The following is a 20634-nucleotide window of genomic DNA, read 5'->3' on the forward strand; positions in this document are numbered from 1 at the left end:
CCTGCATCATTTGTCAGAGAGGGACATAAAGTCAGGCAGGATTGATGTTGCTGCCTGTTTGTTTTCTTTTTGGCTGAGGGATGTCACCTGAATTCCAGGATGTGAGGATGAAGGTACACCTGTTGGCATAGTCTGAGGCGTTTCTAAATCTTTGGATCTGTAAAGAAAGCTGTGCTGAGTTGACTCTTCCGTGTCCTCATGCAGCAGTTTGACAACAATCTGGCATCTTATAGGCTGTAAGTGCTGCAGTATGAAAGGACCATAATCTAAGATTAAATCTTTTTCCAACTTCAAGTCTTTTATAGTAGACTCTGTAAGTAGTGAGCAGTTTTAATTAGTAACAAGTTGTGTACAAAATGCTTACAATAATGCAAATCCTTAACATCATATTACACGGTTTTACAAGCTGGGCTGTCACACCGAATAACAAATTGGTTGCTTGGAGTCAAAGGCTGATTTAAAATCATGCTGCATCAGGCCGGTTGGGGGTGTATCAGCTCTGCCGGGTGGGTGTGGGCTGAGCGGGGGTACAGAAGCCCCACGCTTCTCAAGAGGGACAGTGCAGCTTTGGCTGAATGCAACCCTCCCAGACTCCTGCTTTCCCAGGGTTGCTTTTGGTGCTCGGATGCTGGTGACAGAGTGACCTGCCCTGTTCATGGCAAGGGGGCTTGGGATGAGCTAGTCTTCTCTGAGTATCATACCCAGATGGGAGGTTGGTTCCCAGCTAGGCTGAATAAATCAAAACCTACAGCAGGGCCAGGAGATGAGTCTCTCGGCCGTAGCACTGGCTGCTCCTGGGCTGATGACAGAATGAGCCTGCAGACCTCTGCAGATGAGAAAGGAAGAAATACTGCAACATGCTGAGGTGAAGTCCACAAGGCTTCTTCCCTCCGAGGCTTAATGTAGAGACATCCCCAGATTGTAATTCTGTGCATACTTCCCCACGGAGAGGTTTGATTAAACATGAGCCCTTAAAGTTCATATTTTCTTGCAGTGATACAAGTGGAGCAGATCACACCAGGGGCTCTCCACTCGCATGTCCATGTCCTGCAGGTGTCTGGGCTGTCTAGGAAAGCCTCCTATGCCACTGACAGAGAAACAGGCTTTCCAACAGGCACCATGCTGTCCAGCTTATCTGCCAATGAAGCTTCCAGACCTAGTCCTGCTATGGAAAATTATTTTCCAGGCCTGTGAAAGGACCCTCGGGGGTTCCTATGGCCTGGAAATATGGGGAAACATCTAAGTATTGTGGGATAACAGGGTGAAGAAGTGGGGAAGGACAGCTAGGTAATTAAGGTTGACTGTGGAGGGAAGGGGACTCCAGACTTCGAAACACTGTAGAGGAATACAAAGGCTACTGAAATGTGATTTTCAAGTGTTGTGCAAGATTTGAGAAGAGCTCAAGTATTTAAGTAACTTGGACTAGTTTAGCTGCACTTGTTTGCTTCATCTCATTTCTACATCCTACTCCTCAGTTAAAAGAATGTTATCAGCAAAATTTCCCCCAAAGTGTAAGTCTGGGTTGTACCACTACAAGAATCCTGGTGGATAACTGTACATTTCTGGATGCAATCTGAGGGTTGTTTGCACATTCGCATGGTTCAGCAGGTTATTCCTATAGAGTATAGAATTGATTAGCAATACATGCATTTTCTAGATTGTTATTAGAATTATTTATTTAAATATCTGAACCTTGGTTGCATACTGGATGAATTCTGTTCCACTCCTGTTTCATGGATGGATGATTCTTTGTTGCATTGCCTTTTAATTGGGGTGGGTTGCACACGCATGGATTGCTATGCTGAGTTGCTGCATGGTGGCCATTAAACTCCTAGAAAATGGTGATGCTTGCTCACATGTTCACAGACTTCCTTGGGATTACTGCATATGTAATAGTGTTTATTAGCAAATTATTTCCTTGAGAAAGACACTGAAGGTGCTGTTCTATCACCTTTCAGGCTCCTACAGTGAAAGTTTCCAATGTGACAAACTCCAGCCTGATGCTTCTCCTGTAACGAAAGATGTAGCTGTTCTTGGTCAGAAGCAGCCTGAGCATGGTGGCAGAAATGCTTTGCAAGCGGGAGGTTTGCATCTAAGGTATTCAGTGACAGGACAGTAGATGGCACTCAAGGATATGGAGGAGATTTTTGAGGCTTCTGAGCAACTCCCAAATAATTGCTTTTTACAGGGGCTTCTGTGGAGCACTCTCATGCTGGCATTTCTACCTGTACAGTCACGAAGAATCAGAGATAGCCATTGGCTTGGAGGAAGCTAAACAGGGAATGCATTTTGCAAGTCCTCTGCTCTAAGAAATAGCAGAAATGGAAATAAACATTTGTGAGCATGACCAAAATACAGCTTATTTCCCTTGCTTGTAGTGATTTCTTGCCATTATCAGTCTCACCTACTGCTTATACTGGCTTTTAACCTCATCAGAGAAGCAAACTGTGACTCACACTGGCATGAAGTTCAGCCAGACAATTAACCCACTGTCCCTAATAGCTTTCCTGCTGTTGAGGAAGGTGCGCTGTACAGTAAGAAGGAAAGCTGACTCATTGAACTACTTTGATATCCCTAAATTCATCAAAGCACTTGAGCGTGGGTTGCACTTCCCATTGGCATTAGACCGGTGCAAGCATAGCGCTGTGCTGAACGAGGGCTGAAACGATGGTTTTATCCTGGTCACATCCAGCAGCCTGCGAGCAAATGAGAGGCAAAATCACTGCTGCTTTTCAAACTGCAGATCTTGCTTTGGCCTCACATTATGCTTTTTATCCCAAGATGCAATTCTTTACTTCCCCCCACATAGTGGGAAAAAAATACTGGCCGGCCATGCAAGGTATACCAGACTAACAAAACTCCTGAAAACATCTCCATCTGTGTGCTCAAAGTTAATGCTAGTGATTTGCAGAAGTTGGTATAGAGTAAGCATGTCAATTCTTATTAAATTGGCTGTCTTCCTGAAATATTTAGTAAAAGCGTTAGCTAGTTAAAGATGAGTGACCTGTGGTCTCTGAATACGGAACCCTTCACATCAAATGAAGGAAATCCTTATTATGTCTCTTTCTGAAGTCAGACATTTTATCAGGATTTGGAGGCCAGTTTGTTCAGATGCATTGCCAGGAGGGAGCCTGAGCTGAGAAGGAGGATTAATCCCAGGTAGGCTCCCAGACAGCTGTCAGGATGGCACGGACGTCTGAATTGTCACTGAATTATGTTGAAATCAAACCTATAAAGAAAGATCTAAAAAAATCCCCTCTGTATGGTTTTGTGTCCTGGCCCCAGAGGCAGTCCTAGGGTCAAGCCATGGTCTAAACTTTATTTGATATTAGAAACTCTGCGTTCAAGCAGATGCCTTCTTTGTTCCAACTAAGGAACTGCTCAGCAGCCAGCTGTTATCTGAATAAGGCCACATCATTTTCAGTTCTGAATTTTAGTTTTCTCAAATGACCTGTATGTTTTGGCAGCTATTTCTCATGCTAATGGATCTTTCTCAATTTCATCAAAACTAGGGAAAACCACCTGTTATGGTCACATGTTTATGCACTTTGTTATGAAACAGCTTTTTTGGAAAATATTTTTTTTTTACATTTAGAAGGTATTCATGTGGGGTCTGTGTTTGCTTGTGGGCTTATTTTCCAGTGTGGTGTTCATTCAACTGCTGTTTTATTAGTTGTTTAAATAATGGGTGAAGGCTGACCCATAACCTGTATGAAAGAAATTAAAGGAGAGGCCACTGTCCTGCTGTTGTGCTGACATACAGAACATCAGTAAAAAGAATGTTTACTGGTGTGAATATTTTATTAGACTCTGATTTCCTTTAGATAAAGTATTATGAAGAACTTGTATCTCAGAATTGTGTGAAGAGATCGTATCTCTGTTGGAATTAAAATGCTGTAGGGAACCCAAAGTTGGTGATACAATTAAATTAATTGTACCATTGCCCCATTAACTGTCTGTATTACTCAATGTAAAAATTCCAGATGCAGCTACAGATGCTTAAACTGTGAGCAAAGAACATTATCAACCCTAGAAATTTTTCCTCTCAGCTGCAGTTTCCTTCAACTATAGTTTTTGTCTCTGCCAATAAATGAAAAGATGAATGTAACACATGAATTCATAGAATGACAGACCTCACCGGAATAATTTGATATTTCCATAAGAGAAGAGAAGCTGCCTTTGGGATGGCAACAGTGTTCTCTATGTTTTCTTCTTAGCAAATATCTCATTTTATTAGCAGGGTTGTTTTAAGTATAGTATGTGATAAAGCTGGCTCCTTGCATTTAAAATATTACTTAAATGATATTAGAGCAGCCTTTCCCTAGATCAGATAATTACATCCATTCTGGCTTTAAATTTGCTTCTTTCTTACAAGTCCTGTCAAGACTGCAAGTCATTGGCATACTAGATAGAAAGGAAAATCTAACACAGATATTTAAAATTCTCGAAACAGCATAATGGGTGCAATTGTTTAATTTGCAATAATACACAGTCACATCAATTAATCACTGTAACTTGGGAGGTAGGAACCAAAAGACCTTTTTCCACAATCGGAAGCATTGGCAGTGCTGCCCTTGAGACCAGCAGTTCCTCTAGCCAGGAAGCTTGGCTGCACATGTGCGATCCCTTCTGTGGATGTGTTGGTAATCACTGAGGACCGCAGAGGGCCAAGCAAGACGTTCTGTACTTCTCAGGCATGATGGAGATTTTTAACATTCTTGGCTGTGTGACTCTCAGGGTGATATGGATGTCTCGGAGTCATTTGTCTGTGTAAATCTGAAATAAATAAATTGGCAAAAAAAGAGAACATAGCTTTACACTTACTGATGTGGTATTTCAGGCTAAGAAACACTTCCTAGATAAGAGCAAGGGAAGAGAATAATTTAAATTCTTTCATTCCCTTGGGAATAATGCAATGCAGTAATGTTAAAACTGTATGTAATTGCTTTCTATTTTTGTAAAGCCTGTGGCAGCTATGAAACTTTAAAGTGAATACTGGAAAGTCTGGTTAGTATAAAATGCTTCAGTTGCAGTATGTTAATGGCGCAATGGGGGTTAAAAGACTTCTAGCAGTGGGCAAGGGTAGGCTTTTTTCCACAGACCACAACAGTAGATTTCTCTGGAACGTGTGAAAGAATCCTCAAAAGCTGCAAAATCTTCAGAAGGTGACAGCTTTTGGGTACGTCTTCTAGGTTGCTGTTTCCCATCACCTGCATGCTGCTCTGAGTTACTCAGGGAAACCTGAGCGAACGCTATTGTTGAGTATTGCACTCTTCTCATTTTGAAAGGCCGAACCCTCATTTCTCGGGGAATTAGGTGAGACATCTCCTGGATTTTTATTGTTGACCTTTCCGAGAGTCAGAGCACTACACAGAGCAGTAGATCAGTGTATGGCCGGGAGCAGGTCCATGGCAGCTAGAGGATGATCAAGAGGTGCTTCAGGCACGTGCTGTGTTCCCACGTTAACTGCTGGGAGTTTATGCTTTGTACCGGGATTAAGATTCATTCAAACATAATGATTTCCTGCCATTTTTAGTCCAATTCGTTCAAGACCTACTAGTAGTTAAAGCAAAGCATAAATGCAGTAACTGTTAGGACCCTCAAAGGAGAAATATTACATGTATTTTAGTTTTTGGCCAAGGCAATGAACAACATTAAAAAAGACTGTATTTGAACAGATAAGCATCTCTAGTTCTTATTCTGCACCTCTTAGCTCTGGGGTTTTTTTTATATATATGCATATATATATATACACACATTATATATGTGTGTGTGTATATATATGTAAAAAGTCATCATGAGCCTAAAAGACAAAATATACCCTTATTCTTCCTATGTGATTTTAAAGGGTGGTTTTTACCCTTTTATCCATCCCGATAGATATAAAGCACTGGCTAAACACAACAAATGTGTTCTGAAGCCCTTTCCAAATTCCTATTCATGGTTGGAAAAGAGATGATTGCTGCAGCTTACTGTGAATTTGCCATGAAAAATTTCTGAAGCTACAGGGATGAATTTTACATAACTCTTCACCTTGTTGTGGTCTCAGCAGGTATTTTGTCACCCTTATTCCAGATTTGTCCCAAGTGTTACACTGCATATTCCCAGGAGGTGTCCTGAGGCAGACTGTGCTGTAGAAGTATTAAATAAGTACAAGCAATAGACACTTTTTAAAATGTAAATATAGTGAGCCAGTTCATTTGTAGCATGGAGTGTGTTTGTACGTGTACACACAACTCCTGTCTGCTCCAGCTTAGCACAGAAAGCTGGGTAAAGGTCATGAGATTTTGTTTGAGGCTTTGGGGAGAGGGAAGGGGGTTTGCATCAGCCTCCATCCATTCTGCAGTCTCACAGTTTCTTTTCAGCCGCAGGTTTATTTTTTTCAGTTCAGCCATTCTCCTACAGTCTGGACTAATTCTGTTTTACCATTCAACGTAATTAATTTTGCTTCCATTTGCTGTGTTTTGGATTATTCAGTCACCTCCTGCTGCAGTGGCTAGTAATTTTGACTCTCATGCAGTGAACAGCACAATGACCACAATAACAGTGTTATACAACACTTTTTACCCATATGCATAAAACCTCTGACAAAAGTGATTAAATTTCACTGTTGCCATCTTTCTTGATGGAAAGCACAAAAAATTTAAGGGAACTCTCATCTGACAGAAAATTAGCTACACACAGAGATGGTCTGTGACTTTGCCAAAATGTTTTTGAGTTTCTGTATTTTGCTGCCAACAGTCTGTGCCCATCTCAGCTGTTCAGTGACACGCTGGAACTGTGGTTTGCTTTTTCATCCCTGTGCAGGAGATGAAATCCCACCTATGGACCATGACACCTGCTTAAATATGAGTGTTTGACCCATGTTTCCCCTGAAGAATGACAGCATCTCAGGTTCCATGGGATGCTATTCAGCGTTGGAGGCTGAAGCGATATACACAGGCATTCTGCAGAAGTTTCCTTCCAGGATTTCATACACAGTGGTTTATCCTGATCAGAGCCAGAAGCTAACTCTGATCTAAAAGTAATATATTGCAATAGTATTCTATACACTTTTCTCTATTAATTTGTTCAGTGTAAACTTCTGGCATCCACAGAATGCCTGAACGCAAAAAAATCTGCAGTTTGATTACACACTGGGTAAAGAAATATTGCCTTTTGTTCTGACCTGCTGGATTCATCTAATCCCTTCAGCGCTCTCCTGTCTGGTCTACCAGCCAGTGCATTAAATATATGACTGATTTTAAGGGCACAGAATAATTCAAGGTACAAACGTCAGAGTTTCTTACAAAGAATTTGGTTTTTCCTTACCCAGGTGTTTAGTACTGTTTCATTCTTTCTGGAGCCAAATTTGGACTGAGATGCATGCTTTCCATTGGAAGTGCAATTACTAAAGCTTAGAAGTGCTGAGGTCCATGAATGTATTTCACTCAGTCATCTGCCCTTCTAAATATACGGTAATTGCTACTCTTTGTGTATGAAATGAGAGAAAATAGAACAAATTAGAGAAATGTTACCTTCTGCAGATAGAGTATTTCTGAGGATAAGATTGTTTTAAAGGTATAACATTGTTAACAGAATTGATTTTTAATTCTTGTTTGCATCTTGGCACAGTCACAGGGCACATTTCCTATGTTTTGTACATTTATTTGAAACAGAATTAGAATAAACTTTTCTCTTTTGTATAAATTACTGGCTTTGTAGGCTGTGTAGGTGTTTTTCAAATGCACACACCATGCTTACTTAAAAGTAATTGCATTTCAAGATAGGATTTATATTATGCCCTTCCTATCAAGGTATAGTCATGCGTTACAAGCTGCCATTCTACAAATTTCCAGAGTGACATTTTATTACTGCAGATCATTTTAGGAGACTTCCTGAGAAAGTAAAATGTCTCCTCATATAACTGCCTTTTCAGGTAGAAGCATAACAGAGTGCCTTGGGACAGTAAAGACTAAAAGGATTAGCCATTAGGAGGGCTCTTATATCACCTTTATCTTCAAAGACATCCTGACAGTTTGCCTGGGCAGAAATTCTGGGCAACATTACTTTGATCTGTTGGTGGCTGTGGTTCCTGCGGCGCCAGGGCTGACAGCAGGCAACACCTACTAACCTCACACCATGGGTATGAACATTTACTGTCGCCTTTGCTTCTGCTAATTTTTTGGTCGTAATGCTGTTGCCTAGTTCACATCAATAGCAGAAGTTGTTCCAGGGGGAATCAGTCATAGGAAGTGTTCGGCTAGCTTGAAGGAAGAAGTAAGAGAAGCTATTCATCATTCAATAATGCTGAAAAGGTGGTTGCTGTAGAAACCTTTTCCAGGTCTAGCAAATGTCAAGAATCAGTTTGTATCCACTGCAGCACCATAGATCAGATTGGAGATGCTCCCACGCACAGGGACCCTGGAGGCCTGGCGTTCCTTTCTGGAGACACCAGAGATTTCCTGGCCATCTGCCTGATGGGGGGAGCAGCCATCCCCATCCCCCTGTGCAGAGACTGCTGCACAGTCACAATTGCCCCATGCATATTCACAGGGACCACTTCATCCATCAGGGCACGCTCCCCAGTGCTTTTCTCTGGTCTTGTGCTAATAGCTCATTTCAGCCTGTATGAGAAAGCTGGCTCTAGCAACTCAGAGGCAGAAGTAGCAAGGGATAAAGCGTGGCTGAATGTGTTTTAGCTTGGACTGGCAGCAAAAGCCTGGGGCTGTACAGGGAGCACGGCTACCACTTGAAGGAGATCAGACTTGTTCTTCCCTGGAGCATTCACTGAGGCATCATTGAAGACTCAGCAAATCAGAGCTAAAGCTCTGAGCTCAATTGCAGGTTGATAGCAACGATGTCCTAAGCTATTGCAAAGTGTGAACAAGAGCAGGAGGTGCAGAATTTAATCATAGCTTCATAAAGGGGCTGAGTCATAATTTAACTGAGTTCAATTCATTTCTACAGCAGAGGGGCCTTTTAAAGTAAAGATGCTCCGGCCACAAAGGGTTTTACTTATGTGCTGGTTTTGGCTGGGATAGAGTTAATTTTCTTCGTAGTAGCTGGTATGGGGCTATGTTTTGGATTTGTGCTGAAAACAGTGTTGATAATACAGGGATGTTTTGTTTACTGCTGAGCAGTGCTTACACAGAGTGAAGGTCTTTTCTGCTTCTCACCCCACCCCACCAGCAAGTAGGCTGGGGGGGACACAAGAAGTTGGGAGGGGACAGAGCTGGGACAGCTGACCCCAACTGACCAAAGGGATATTCCAGACCATATGACATCACGCTCAGCATATAAAGCTGGGGAAGAAGAAGGAAAGGGAGGACGTTCAGAGTGATCGTGTTTGTCTTCCCAAGTAACCACTATGTGTGATGGAGCCCTGCTTTCCTGGAGATGGCTGAACACCTGCCTGCCGATGGGAAGTGGTGAATGAATTCCTTGTTTTGCTTTGCTTGTGTGTGCAGCTTTTGCTTTACCTGGTAAACTGTCTTTATCTCAACCGACAAGTTTTCTCACTTTTACTCTTCTGATTCTCTTCCCCATCCCACCAGGGGTGGGGAGTGAATGAGTGGCTGTGTGGGGCTTAGTTGCTGGCCACGGTTAAGTCTTGACAACTTAGTTCCCTTTGATAAGGACCTCTTAAATGCTTGCTGCTTTGGATTTCGGTCCAATTGCAGTCCATCTAGTAGAGGTGGTGCAAACTTGCTGAAATAAATGGTTTATTTCCCCAGAGCTGAGGTCTTGTGTGTGGCTTTCGCGAGTTACTTGGCAATTCTTCTGGTAAAATGAGCTAATGTGTCCATCTTGTTCTGCTGTGCTCTTTGTGAAGGGTTCCTGTGCTTCACTGAGACAATTCGTAATAATTTGCTCTGGTTCAGTTCATCTTGGGTTTCTGCATATAAGGTATCCTGAGTCTCTCTTGGCTGGGTAATTGGTTTCAAAATATGCTTTCTGAGACTAACATTTCTCCGTTTCCATTCGAGATCAGTAGGATGGAGCTGCATCGTTCTTAATATAACATTGATTCTGCAGAGTGATGTTTCTGATCGTTGGGGTAAACTTCAAGATTGCTTTAGATATCCATGTTCTGAATGAAGACACAAGAATATCTCATTATTCAACTATTATGAAGTCTCTCAGGTTTTCAGCTTCTATCGATACTGTTGATTTATTTTGAAAAGGGTGTTAGAAGCCCAGAGCTTGGCAGGACACGTTACTGATCTCATGCAATCCGTTCTGGGCATTAACATAGGAGTATCATTCACAGATCAATTTTCTCTGAACTTTAATTTGAATACCAGTGCTCCTTGAGGATCTTTCTGGGTCACTTCAGCATTGAGTAAACTGATTAATAAATGCAGGCATCCAAATTAGCTGCGTGCCAGCTGCTGTCAGATGTAGATATCTAGTCTGTTCAGTTTGCTGGCATACTTGTTTCTGTAAAGAGTAATACTCAGCTCTGTCTACCTTCAAAACAGTTTTCAAATTTCAGCCATTCAATCCCAGCTGCTCTGTAAGGAGGCAAGTATTCCTCTGTTATTAAGGCACACTGCCTGGGGAGAATATTTAAGGTGAAGTAGTGTCATTTAGCTAGTTGTTAGACTGTAGAAAAACTGTCTGCTACCTTTCTACTCAGCAGACAAACTGAGAAGTACATATCAAGAGAGCTTTAGAAAGCATCTGAGTGAAGTTAATGCCACATAGTGCTATGCAATCCATGAAAAGAATGTGATGAGGCAATTACAAATGAATGTAATATTTGATTTTGTAAAGATATGGGGGAAAGGTTCGGAGGGAGGAACTGAGCTAGAACGGTCACTTGGAGGCACTGCCAACTTAATGTTCCTTTGCTTTTAGCTACTGGTCATGGAAAACAGATGTGTGGGAAATGGCTACGGGTTTATGGAGTGTCCGGAGCCAGGGACTGCCTCGAGAGAGGTCACACGAAAAGTTTCTTCGTCCACTCCACATGCACGTGCCCCTTACTGGTATTGTAGAGTTAACATATCCCAACGGTTTCTCAGAAATGATGGCCTAGCTTCCCAAATTATTTCCTTTTCTTTTTTCCTTTCATTTCTTTTCTCTCTATGTTTCAGATTATGCTTGGCCTTTGCCTAAACAGTTGTGCCCTATATGGATTTCCCTAGATGTGCTCTTTTCAACTGCATCTATTATGCATCTCTGTGCCATCTCTCTTGATCGGTATGTAGCAATACGCAATCCCATTGAGCACAGCCGCTTCAATTCCCGCACCAAGGCTATTATGAAAATTGCTGCAGTTTGGACCATATCCATAGGTAAGCAATGCGGCTCACGATCTTAACTGTGTCTTAATGAATAATAGTGTTACTCCAATTTTCATTTAGGATTTTTTAAGAGGATACTCAAATTAATTTACCTGGCCTGCATGCCTGAATATAATAAATGATTACTGGGAAATAGATGTCTTCCATTGCGGTTGGTCAGTGACCAAAATAAGCAGTCATTTTTCAGAATACCACCGCTTTCAATGCTGAAGCATTGCTGCTGTGTACATATCAATATGCCGATAATGACGGAACACAGACAAATGGTACCATAAAACTGCTGTGTAAACAAAGCAGAAAATAGCATTAGCAAAGACTCTGGAAGGAAAACGCAGCCAGTACAAATGACATGTCTACACTGCAGTTAAACTCACTCAAATTCTGGTGGTGGTTTAAGTAAAGCAGCACAGAATGGAAGGCAGGCTAACAGTGAGGTATTTACTGCTCTTGCGCAGGCTTTATAGCCTATATTATACTCTGCTGCAGCTGGATTGCTGCTAGTACTGAGCTAGCAAGTTTGAAGTCATAGTAAATGAGGACTGGACATAAAAGAAGACACTTTTGTATCACTTCGATACAAGGCAATAAACACAGCAGCAGTAAAATAAGGAAGAAAAGGCAAAATGATAGCAAGATGACTCTGTAATATCAGGAATTTTATGTGAAGAAAAACATTTTTGGGGGAATTCTTTCAATGTGCTTTATAGAAGAGACATTTGGGCCAGTGTCAGAAGAATTGTACAACCACTTCCCTGTGCTGTATTGCCTTTTTTTCTTGAATAAAATGCAGTCCTACAAAGATTTAACATTTAACTTTTCTTTTATAAAGCGGTTGTCACTTTCAGTGCTGTACTGCAAGGAAAAGCATGTTTCAGGTGCTTGAACTTCTCTTGAGTTTTGCCTGCTTTGGAAGTGGAATATAATACTGGATGTCTGGGTGCTGCAGGGGCTGCTTTTGAAGAAGCTTGCCATGGAAAAAGGCTATGGAAAAAGAAAAAAAAATAGGGAAACATACCTTCTCTCCTCATGAATATAACAAGAACACCTGTTAGAAGCAAATTTTCATGTGCCATAGGCCTGCTACAGCTCCTCTAGGTAATACAGTGACATTTAATTTGGTTTAATCAATTCATTTAAGATTTCTTTTTTAAATTATTATTTTAAACTCTGTGCTGCCTGTTTGGCATAGGAAAGAAAGCTGCTGAACTCAGTGCATAAGCAGTCACATGTGAACAACTTCACGTGCGGGATACTTGGGCTTGATTTGCATGGACAGCTCAGAGTCGGCGCAGAATCTGTGCCCTATGTTGCACTGTAACACAGAGGGAGCAGCTGGTGTCCCCCCCTAGCAGAGCCATATAAATCTGTCAGCAGCAGTAAGTAGCACATTGCAAACCTGGGCAATAAGACTGTTCTGCTTCCATTTCTGAAGCTAACTTGCAGATTTTTGCCTGTGCTGCCTTACATGTTGCAGACATATCCTTAGAAATTCTGGCTAGTGCTGAATGTGGCTGCCTGCACAAGCACCTTGAGGACTGTTGTGGTTTGGATTATGCGTCCAAGGAATAAAGTAAGGCAATGAGTACTTCATGCATGGTTCACTGAGTAAGCCCACTAGTAAGCAAATCTGGGGCCTGACCAAATGGATGTAAAGACAGCCATAGACCTACCACAGCCATAGACCTACCTCTTCCTGGAGTTACTGGGTGGGGAATGGGCTCAGGGTGATGGAAAATAGGAACATTATGGGCTCTACTGTCCCCCAAGGACAAAAGTACCCGAGCTAGGATAGGCAAGGTGACTTTGTGCTGCTCTAGAGTGCAAACACTTCACCCCTGCCCAGCTTTCTCAGGTGATTTTATTATTGATCCTATTATTTATAACAGGATGTAAAACAGGTGAAATAACGAACGCTAAAAGAAATAGCTTGGAAAGGAGATGGAATGGCACTTTTCTTTTGCAGGCACATGGCTCATCAGCCCTCACTAAGGCAATGGGTGCTGCATTTATTCCCCAGCATCCAAAAGTGTTTAGGAGGAAGCTGTGAGCAGTCACTCAGCGGGACATCTGCAGTGCACAGTGCTTTTAGGGACTGCCCCAGGCAGCGCTTCCCTCCCCAGGCTGGGAAAGGAGATACGTTACAGCTGTACCTGCGTGCCCTCCTTTGCTGGGAGCATAGCTTAGAGGGTGTACAGCATGTCTGGACTTCATTTATGTCTTGTTCATTCTCTTTGATGCAGATACAGCTGGTCCAGGGGAGTCTTTGCTTCCATCCCTTATTTTGAAGACAGGCAGAACTGATACTCCCCAGAGAGTCTGTTCAGGGCACTGAAATGCTGTTGGATTTCCACCCTCCCCAGCGCATGCAGTAGGGCTTACCCATTTACTAGGGCTTTCCTCCAGAAGGTTGCATTAAATGGAGAAAGAAGAGTACTCTTGGTGTGTATCTAGCTTATTTTAGAGTAACTGGTTTTACTTCATAAATGAATTTAGAAATGTGACAGACACAGGAATAAACTGGACGTGGAATGAAAGAGAAGGACTCACCCAAAGTGCATTGTTGCTGTCTTCTGGCTCTTACCTACTTGTCACTTGGAAAGGCCTGATGAAATCCCATGCAATTTTCAAGAGGATGAAATAGGTTAAGTAAATTCATCCTTCCTTCAGTATTAAGTATCACAAAAGAATTTGTGCATTTCTATACCTGATTAAGTATCAAATTCAAAGCAGCCCTTACGTGCAGGCTGGTCAGTTTGCATTTTCTAAATCCTGCTTCAGTTGGACTGAAGAGACTTTTAAAAGCATCCCATGTAAAGAATCCTGAATTCAGTGCCTGAATCAGAATTTAAAATAGGAAGTAAAAAGCATGTAATTTATCTTAATTTAGTAGCTTTTGCATTCCATTTTCCTGAAATGTTAATGCTGACAGCAAAACATATAATAGAGGTTCTTTGCTCATTGAGCTATGAATTTGGCAGGTTGCACAAGCCTAAACCTATGATTAGGTTTTTAAGCAGGGGAACATAACAGAGTCCTCCTGTCTGTTGACAATTGCTTTATGAACGGGTCTTTTCCAAAGTCCTCTTTGCTCCAGAGTAAAGTACATCACAGCCAGTTGTCCTGTGTTTTAGCAAATGTAACCTGAGCAAGACTTTTTGTGTTCAGTTAGAGAAAAAGTGGGTGCTGTGAAGTGCTGGGCTTGTAAAAATGAGTTTTGTGATAGATAGCGCTGTGCTGAGGCTGGAAATAGAAATGTAGGCAACAGAAATATCCATACAATTGAAAATGAAAATAAATTATAGATGTGAGCTTGCTGGCAGAATCTGATGTTTCAAGACTTCAGACTTTGCAAAGGTTTTCACGAGTAATATGTGGACTTAACCATCTCACCGGACTACCTGTATTCTGCTCTGAGGAAGGTGGCTTTGGGCCACCCTGGCCAGGAAAGGAGATCCCCATGCAGGTCTTGGCAGGAGTGATGAGGAGCTAGGCAAACTCTAAATGCATACCGTATAAAGTGTTAACTGGGTAATATTAATATTAAAAAAAATCACATTGGAAATGTGAATGAAAGAACTTCAGTGATGTGGAAGGGTGCATAAACATTACTTCTGATATGAAAATAAGTAAAACATTTTAACTCTGAAGCTCCTCGTTGCCCAGCTGTGTGCCTGCTAGCACAAAAGGGGTTTTCCTCTGCTTCCCAGAAAGTTCAAGGTATGGTCATTTACTAGAGAGTGCCAAAATTACACATGCTACCAATTTCCCAGCTCACAGTTTTACATCCTTAGCAACAGTGTAAATTCAATTTACTTAAGTGACTGAGATAAGGCCACCCTTTAAATTCTGCTCTTTGTATCAGTGCCACAAGCAGACCCCACATGTCTTTTGTTTGTTTGTTTGAAAACAGAATAAGTGACAAAAAAAGGAAATGCACTGTTGAATTATGGTAATACCATGATATGTGTTTCTTTTCATTCTCTCTCTGACTCACTAAAGATATTATAATTTTGATTTCAGGTAGATATCCAGGGTTTGTATATATAATAAACCATTCAACTTTAATTTTACATCCCCATTTAACTTTCGTACTATTTCATTGTTTTATTGAGGAGATCTATGTATAGAAGTATGAAAGACATGTGCTGCAAGGAGCAGTAAACGCTCATGTCAGATTAAGTGATCTTATGTCTAACAGCTTTTTGCTTCTGCCCTGAGTGTTCCTCTCACACAGGCTGAGCAGCCCCCTGCATCCAAGCTGTCCTAATGATGTCCTTAAAGAGCCTCCAGGTATCAGTTAAGCCGTTCCCTATCTCACTGGGGATAATTCCAGTGGGAAATGATACTTAGCTTGAGGAACGTGCTTGGAGTGGCACCACTGATATTAAAAGGAATTGTAGCTTCCCTAAAGGCTAAGAGGAGTTTGTGCATGGAGGTAAAGGGGGACTGGAGTAATTCATGTAGCTTCCCTTGGGTCGTGGTTTTAGAGCATGTTTAGGGTTTTGAATTGTATTTCTGCCCATAGGTGTGTCTCTGGGATCAGTGACTTTCTCAGCGAGGCATTTGTTTGTTCCCATGGCATGCTTGCTGATGAGATGTGTTTGCTCCTGAGCACTCTGTTCAGTGCAGGACAGTAATTGCTCCTGAGAGACTGTACTTTGGGATAGGAGCACACACCCATGAATTTCTTGGCAGGCTTCAGGGTCTGGTTAGCAAACAAACTTTTGGACACGTTTCTTGGAAAAAAATGGCAAAAACACTGCTAGTGGAGAAGACAACAAATGGAAGGTCAGAATATGTTACCAGAATTTTGCTCAAACATTTCCCACCAAGCAGGCTGGTTCTGTTTGTGGCTCATCATTTGGAGACAAGGAAGCAGTGTTAAGACAACTATCACTGGCAAAGCAAAGGTTAGACAGGCACCCTTCACCCCCTTGAAAAGTGTACGAATTCCTGATTACGAGCACTGCTTTGGTAGAAGGACAGTAACACTATTGCTGAGAAAAATGGTTGCATGTTAGTAAAGCCTAAGAGAGGTAGCATTAGTTTCTCTCCAGATTTGGGAGAAATTTGTATTAATGTATTTTTGCCTTTTTATGTTTGACATTAAATGTCTGACAGTGTATGTTCGACTGAAATTCTTCCCTCATGAGCATGAGGGCTCGTAGTTGATGCTTTCGGTAGGCAGAAGCACTGCAGTGGTGGCAATCCTGATAGTTTTTGGTAGCCTCAAGTTAGCGCAGAGGTGGCATTAGCATCACAAGCCAGGCTGCTACTTGCTTCTGGTGGAGCAGTAGGGCAGGTTTGTGCTCACAAAACTTTTTCTGGCCTATATTCTGGTCATGGGTGATACAGAAACCCTTGCTTTACAGCCTAGAGGCATGACATTAAGGCTTCATCTGCCTCTGTTTCCCATTCATTTGAATTGAATACAAGGTTATTTTCTCTAAAGACATTCTTTTGCCTGGGTGTTTGTACCGTGATTCCCAAGAGGGGCATTGATCTCCCTGCCACATCGGCAAGAGTTATCAGGGTGAGGAAGATCACAACAGTTGATAACAAGCTGAGTTCCTAGCAAGGGAACTACTTAGGGATTTCAGGCACAGGTGCCTGGATTGGTTTGATTTTGTCATCAGATGCCAGTGAAATATTTTGCCTGGGACAGCAGCAGATGGTGATAGTCTGTGAAGTGTTTTGCACAGAAGATGGATTGACCATCCCACCACATCCATTCCCAAGGGGCAAGGGAGATGCCGGTGCCTCCTGTTTGAGGCTACTGCTACTGAGCATCAGTTCAGGCATCACTGTTTGATGTCTTGGGGAAGCCCAGCCCTGGTAGCAGGTATGCTGTCAGCAGGAGCAGGAGCCCCATCCCCCTGGGTTCAAAGGCACCATTGGAAACAAGTGGCTGAGCAAACCAAGAGAAGTAATTTAGCAAAATAGAAGAGCAGGTGGGAAAATAATTTATTTCTTCTGTCTTTTACTGGCATTTGCTGGTTTTCCATCTGAGCTCAGGTTGTTCAGTGCTCTCACAAGGTTTAAGTAAAGGTCAGCAGCTTGTTCAGGCACAGTCAGTAATTACATTCATCTGTTTGCATTTGTGCTCGCTGTGGGCAGGGAGATCCTTCAAAGTTCAGCCCCCTTTTATCTTTGCCTTTAAACCAATACAAGGTTGGCACTGTTGTTTTATTAGAACAGTTAGATAAAACTAGACCTAATCCAACCCTGAAGGTGCATTGTTGCTGTATTAGCATATAAAATGCATTCCAATTAGTCTGCTGACATATGGGGAATATATGGAATTTTTGTGGGTTTGAACACTACAGAAGCCCACATTCTTCGATTTGCCTCTGAAGAGCTTTGCTTCCTAAAACCGGTGCCTTTTCTTTCACAATGCAAGTCAGGAGGCTACTGTCTGTTGGGGTTTACTTCCCTCTGTCTGTTAGATATTATTAGAGAAATGTGCAGGCACTTTGCAAGACACTTCTGTTAAGAAACCAAACAGATAGGGTTTAGTTTTTTTCACTTTTCTGAGAGGGTTAGGTTCCTATTTCCTCTAACAGACTTTAATGCTAATGCATAGTTATAGCAGCTGCTAACATTCAGGTGAACGTCTCTTAAAGTTGTAACCTACGTTTATTTTCTATAATAATAAATATGATGTTAAAGATATGGATTTAAACACACAGTGTTTATCATGGACAGCAGTGTTCTTGGGTTTGCTGCATAGACTGCTTTTGTGGCAGCCATAAGCTTGTTTGGCACACAGCAATTTCTCTCTGTTTTTTTTGTTTTGGTTTTTTTTAAATTGTGTGTAAATGCCAGAAGGATGGTAGTGAGGTCCAAAGCCCACCTGCATCAGCAGAGCCTTTGCCATGGACCACAGCGGACTTTGAATCCAGCACAGGCATCAGGAGAGGTGGTCCCTGGCATTCCCAAGCTTATGTACCTGCAGCAAAATCTGACCCCTCTTGTGTTCAGCCTTGAGAATCCCGCACACGGAAAGACAGAGTAAACCCATACACAGGCCTCTGTTTTCTTTAGTGAGGTTGCTGTCCCTGGAGGACATTATATCTTCTTGTATAAGAATGTTGTGAGAAAGAATGGAAATTACTTGCTTTCTTAGTGAAAATAAACATCAAAGACTCCATCTTTCCAGTAATCTCTATCAGTCTCATGGGCTTTCACAGAAGAAAACAGGATATTAAACACAAAACCATTATTGTTTTTCATTTAAGTCTAAATTCTGTGAATGTCAATTTAGGCTTTTTAGCCAGCTTTTTTTTCTGGAGCAAGACAGTAAATGTTTTACAAAGCTATATTTGTAGGTATTTGGGGTTTGTTTTATTAATTGAGAATCTGTGAAGAGCATCTGCTACTCTGTGTCCATGGCATCATCTCAGCCCCATTTGGTGAACCATTCTGCTGGCTTAAGAACATCTTTAAAGCTGACAAGAAGCAGTTAGGACAACAACTGTAATTGGATTTGTGATCCAGAGGATCTCCCTCTGTCTTGCTTCCCGCTACTCTGTCAGACAGAAGCTAAAGGAGGACAGAAGAGAAAAAATCATGTTCATCTTCTCCCTTGTGAACTGCTGTGGTGAAAAAGGACGTCCTGCTCCAGCTGCTGACCGGCAGAAGGTTGCACAGAGCTCCCAGTGTTGAGTCTAGCAGGGCCATGGTTCATGGTTTGCTGGCTGGTGGTGGCTGGTTGTGTCTTCTTACTGGGACAAAACCAGTTGCCCTAGGCACTGCTCAGACATCAAGCAAGAGGACCAAGTTTGCTCTGAAGAGCAAAGAGTGATATGCAATAAGCTTGCAAAACTTTTACCTTGCAAGTTTTTGGAACAACGCCACCTCTCTTTGGGAATTTGCTGCCGCCTTAGTTAGAAAGGGTTATTTGACACAGCTGGAAAACGCTTCTGAGGCTGGAGACCTCAGCTCACTAAATCAGGCTGACATTTGTTGATGAAGAGTGTGACAGCTCAGCTGCAAGGCAAAAGCTCACGAAACGCTCTACACTGGGGCTTGGAGAGCTGAACAGCAGTAAGGCTGGACAGCAGTAGGCTTCGGAGCCTCTTGCCTGATTTAACACTCACTGTCCTTGTGCTGGTGTAGTAAGTTTGGCTTTCTCTGACCAACTGACCTCAGTTCTTAAATTATGAACAGTTACAACTGTGGTGTTAGTATTGTGGGTTGCTTGAGTCAAGTGGAGTTGAGTGCCTTCTCCGTGCTTGTTCAAACAGCTGAACTCAAGTAAGGCAGGCATTCATGCTTACTCATGTTCAGGTGCCATGGGAATGATTAGTGATAAGCATAGCATGTACTGATCAGAGTAACCCTATTGAAATCAGGGCCAGGGTGTGAGCTGTGTCTGCAAGCAGATATTTGTGCATTTGGGATTGTGGCAGTAGCAATTTTGCAGTAATCCCCCATGAAGGAAGCCCCTCTGGGGTGTCTGAGACCTTCCACACTTCACTTTTCACTAGTGGGGTGATGTAGAATTAGTCCCTGTTGCCCAAGTTGTGTAACAGACTTAGTTCCCTTCAGGGCTGGATTGTGGAGTAGATCAGTGGTAAATCTCATATTAAAGAATATGTTACAAAAGAGAAGTGTGAGGCAGAAGAAAGTGTTTGAGATGACGGTAATGCTGCCCGTTCAGCAGTGCTGTAGGCTAGCTGGCAGCTGAATGAATGTGTGTTGGCAGCTCCTCCGAGGGCATCCTTCTTCCTACTGATGTTAACAATGGGATTTTCCTGGATTGGAGGAAAGAGCAAACAAAGAACTGGTGCTCTCTCTCTGTGCTTTCTCAGCTTGAAATCCCACTTTGTTATGAGAGAGGCGAGAGACACTTTTCCATTACAGCGGCTGCCTCCTCATTCCCTGTCATCAATGCTGAGGTATCTCATGCACAAGCAGAGTTTTAGGCTGCCATCAGTGCTCTTGATTTGTATATTCATTATATCCCAGAACTAGATTATTCTTCCCAAATGTACTTTATGTGTGTGACCATGAAGATATCCTAAAACCTCATCTCATTTCCCTTGGCTAAAGCAATAACACTAAATTCAATTATGACTATTACATGAATGAACCCTTATTCATTTTGGAGTTTTATTTCAAAGGGTATGTGTTATAGAGGGCTCTAAAGCATAAAATTATCCATGCAGATATAATCCCAGTGTAATGCCATTGATCTAATGAAGATCTCTTCTTTGTGCAAAGACTGCTCTGTCCACCTCTGTGGTTTGATTGAGCCAAGGCATTAGAAAGATGTCTTTAACAATAAAGAGTCAATGGCTTGACGGGATGAAGGTTATTGGAGTCACAGGGATTTGGCACA

The 20634-nt window shown here is 42.1% G+C and overlaps 1 protein-coding gene across 4 annotated transcripts in view; it reads left to right on the plus strand.

Annotated features, from left to right (window-relative positions):
• Positions 1-20634, plus strand: part of HTR2C (5-hydroxytryptamine receptor 2C) — a 97695-nt gene that overhangs the window by 70064 nt on the left and 6997 nt on the right. For 2 of the 4 annotated variants that reach the window (XM_075054136.1, XM_075054138.1), the window contains exon 4: positions 11082-11282. The exons of the other annotated variants lie outside the window; for them this stretch is intronic. In XM_075054136.1, the coding sequence (XP_074910237.1) occupies positions 11082-11282 (201 nt within the window). The remainder of the gene's footprint in view (positions 1-11081; positions 11283-20634) is intronic. 4 annotated transcript variants of the gene reach the window in all.

The sequence above is a fragment of the Buteo buteo genome, chromosome 22 (genome assembly GCF_964188355.1).
Source record: "Buteo buteo chromosome 22, bButBut1.hap1.1, whole genome shotgun sequence".
NCBI lineage: Eukaryota > Metazoa > Chordata > Aves > Accipitriformes > Accipitridae > Buteo > Buteo buteo.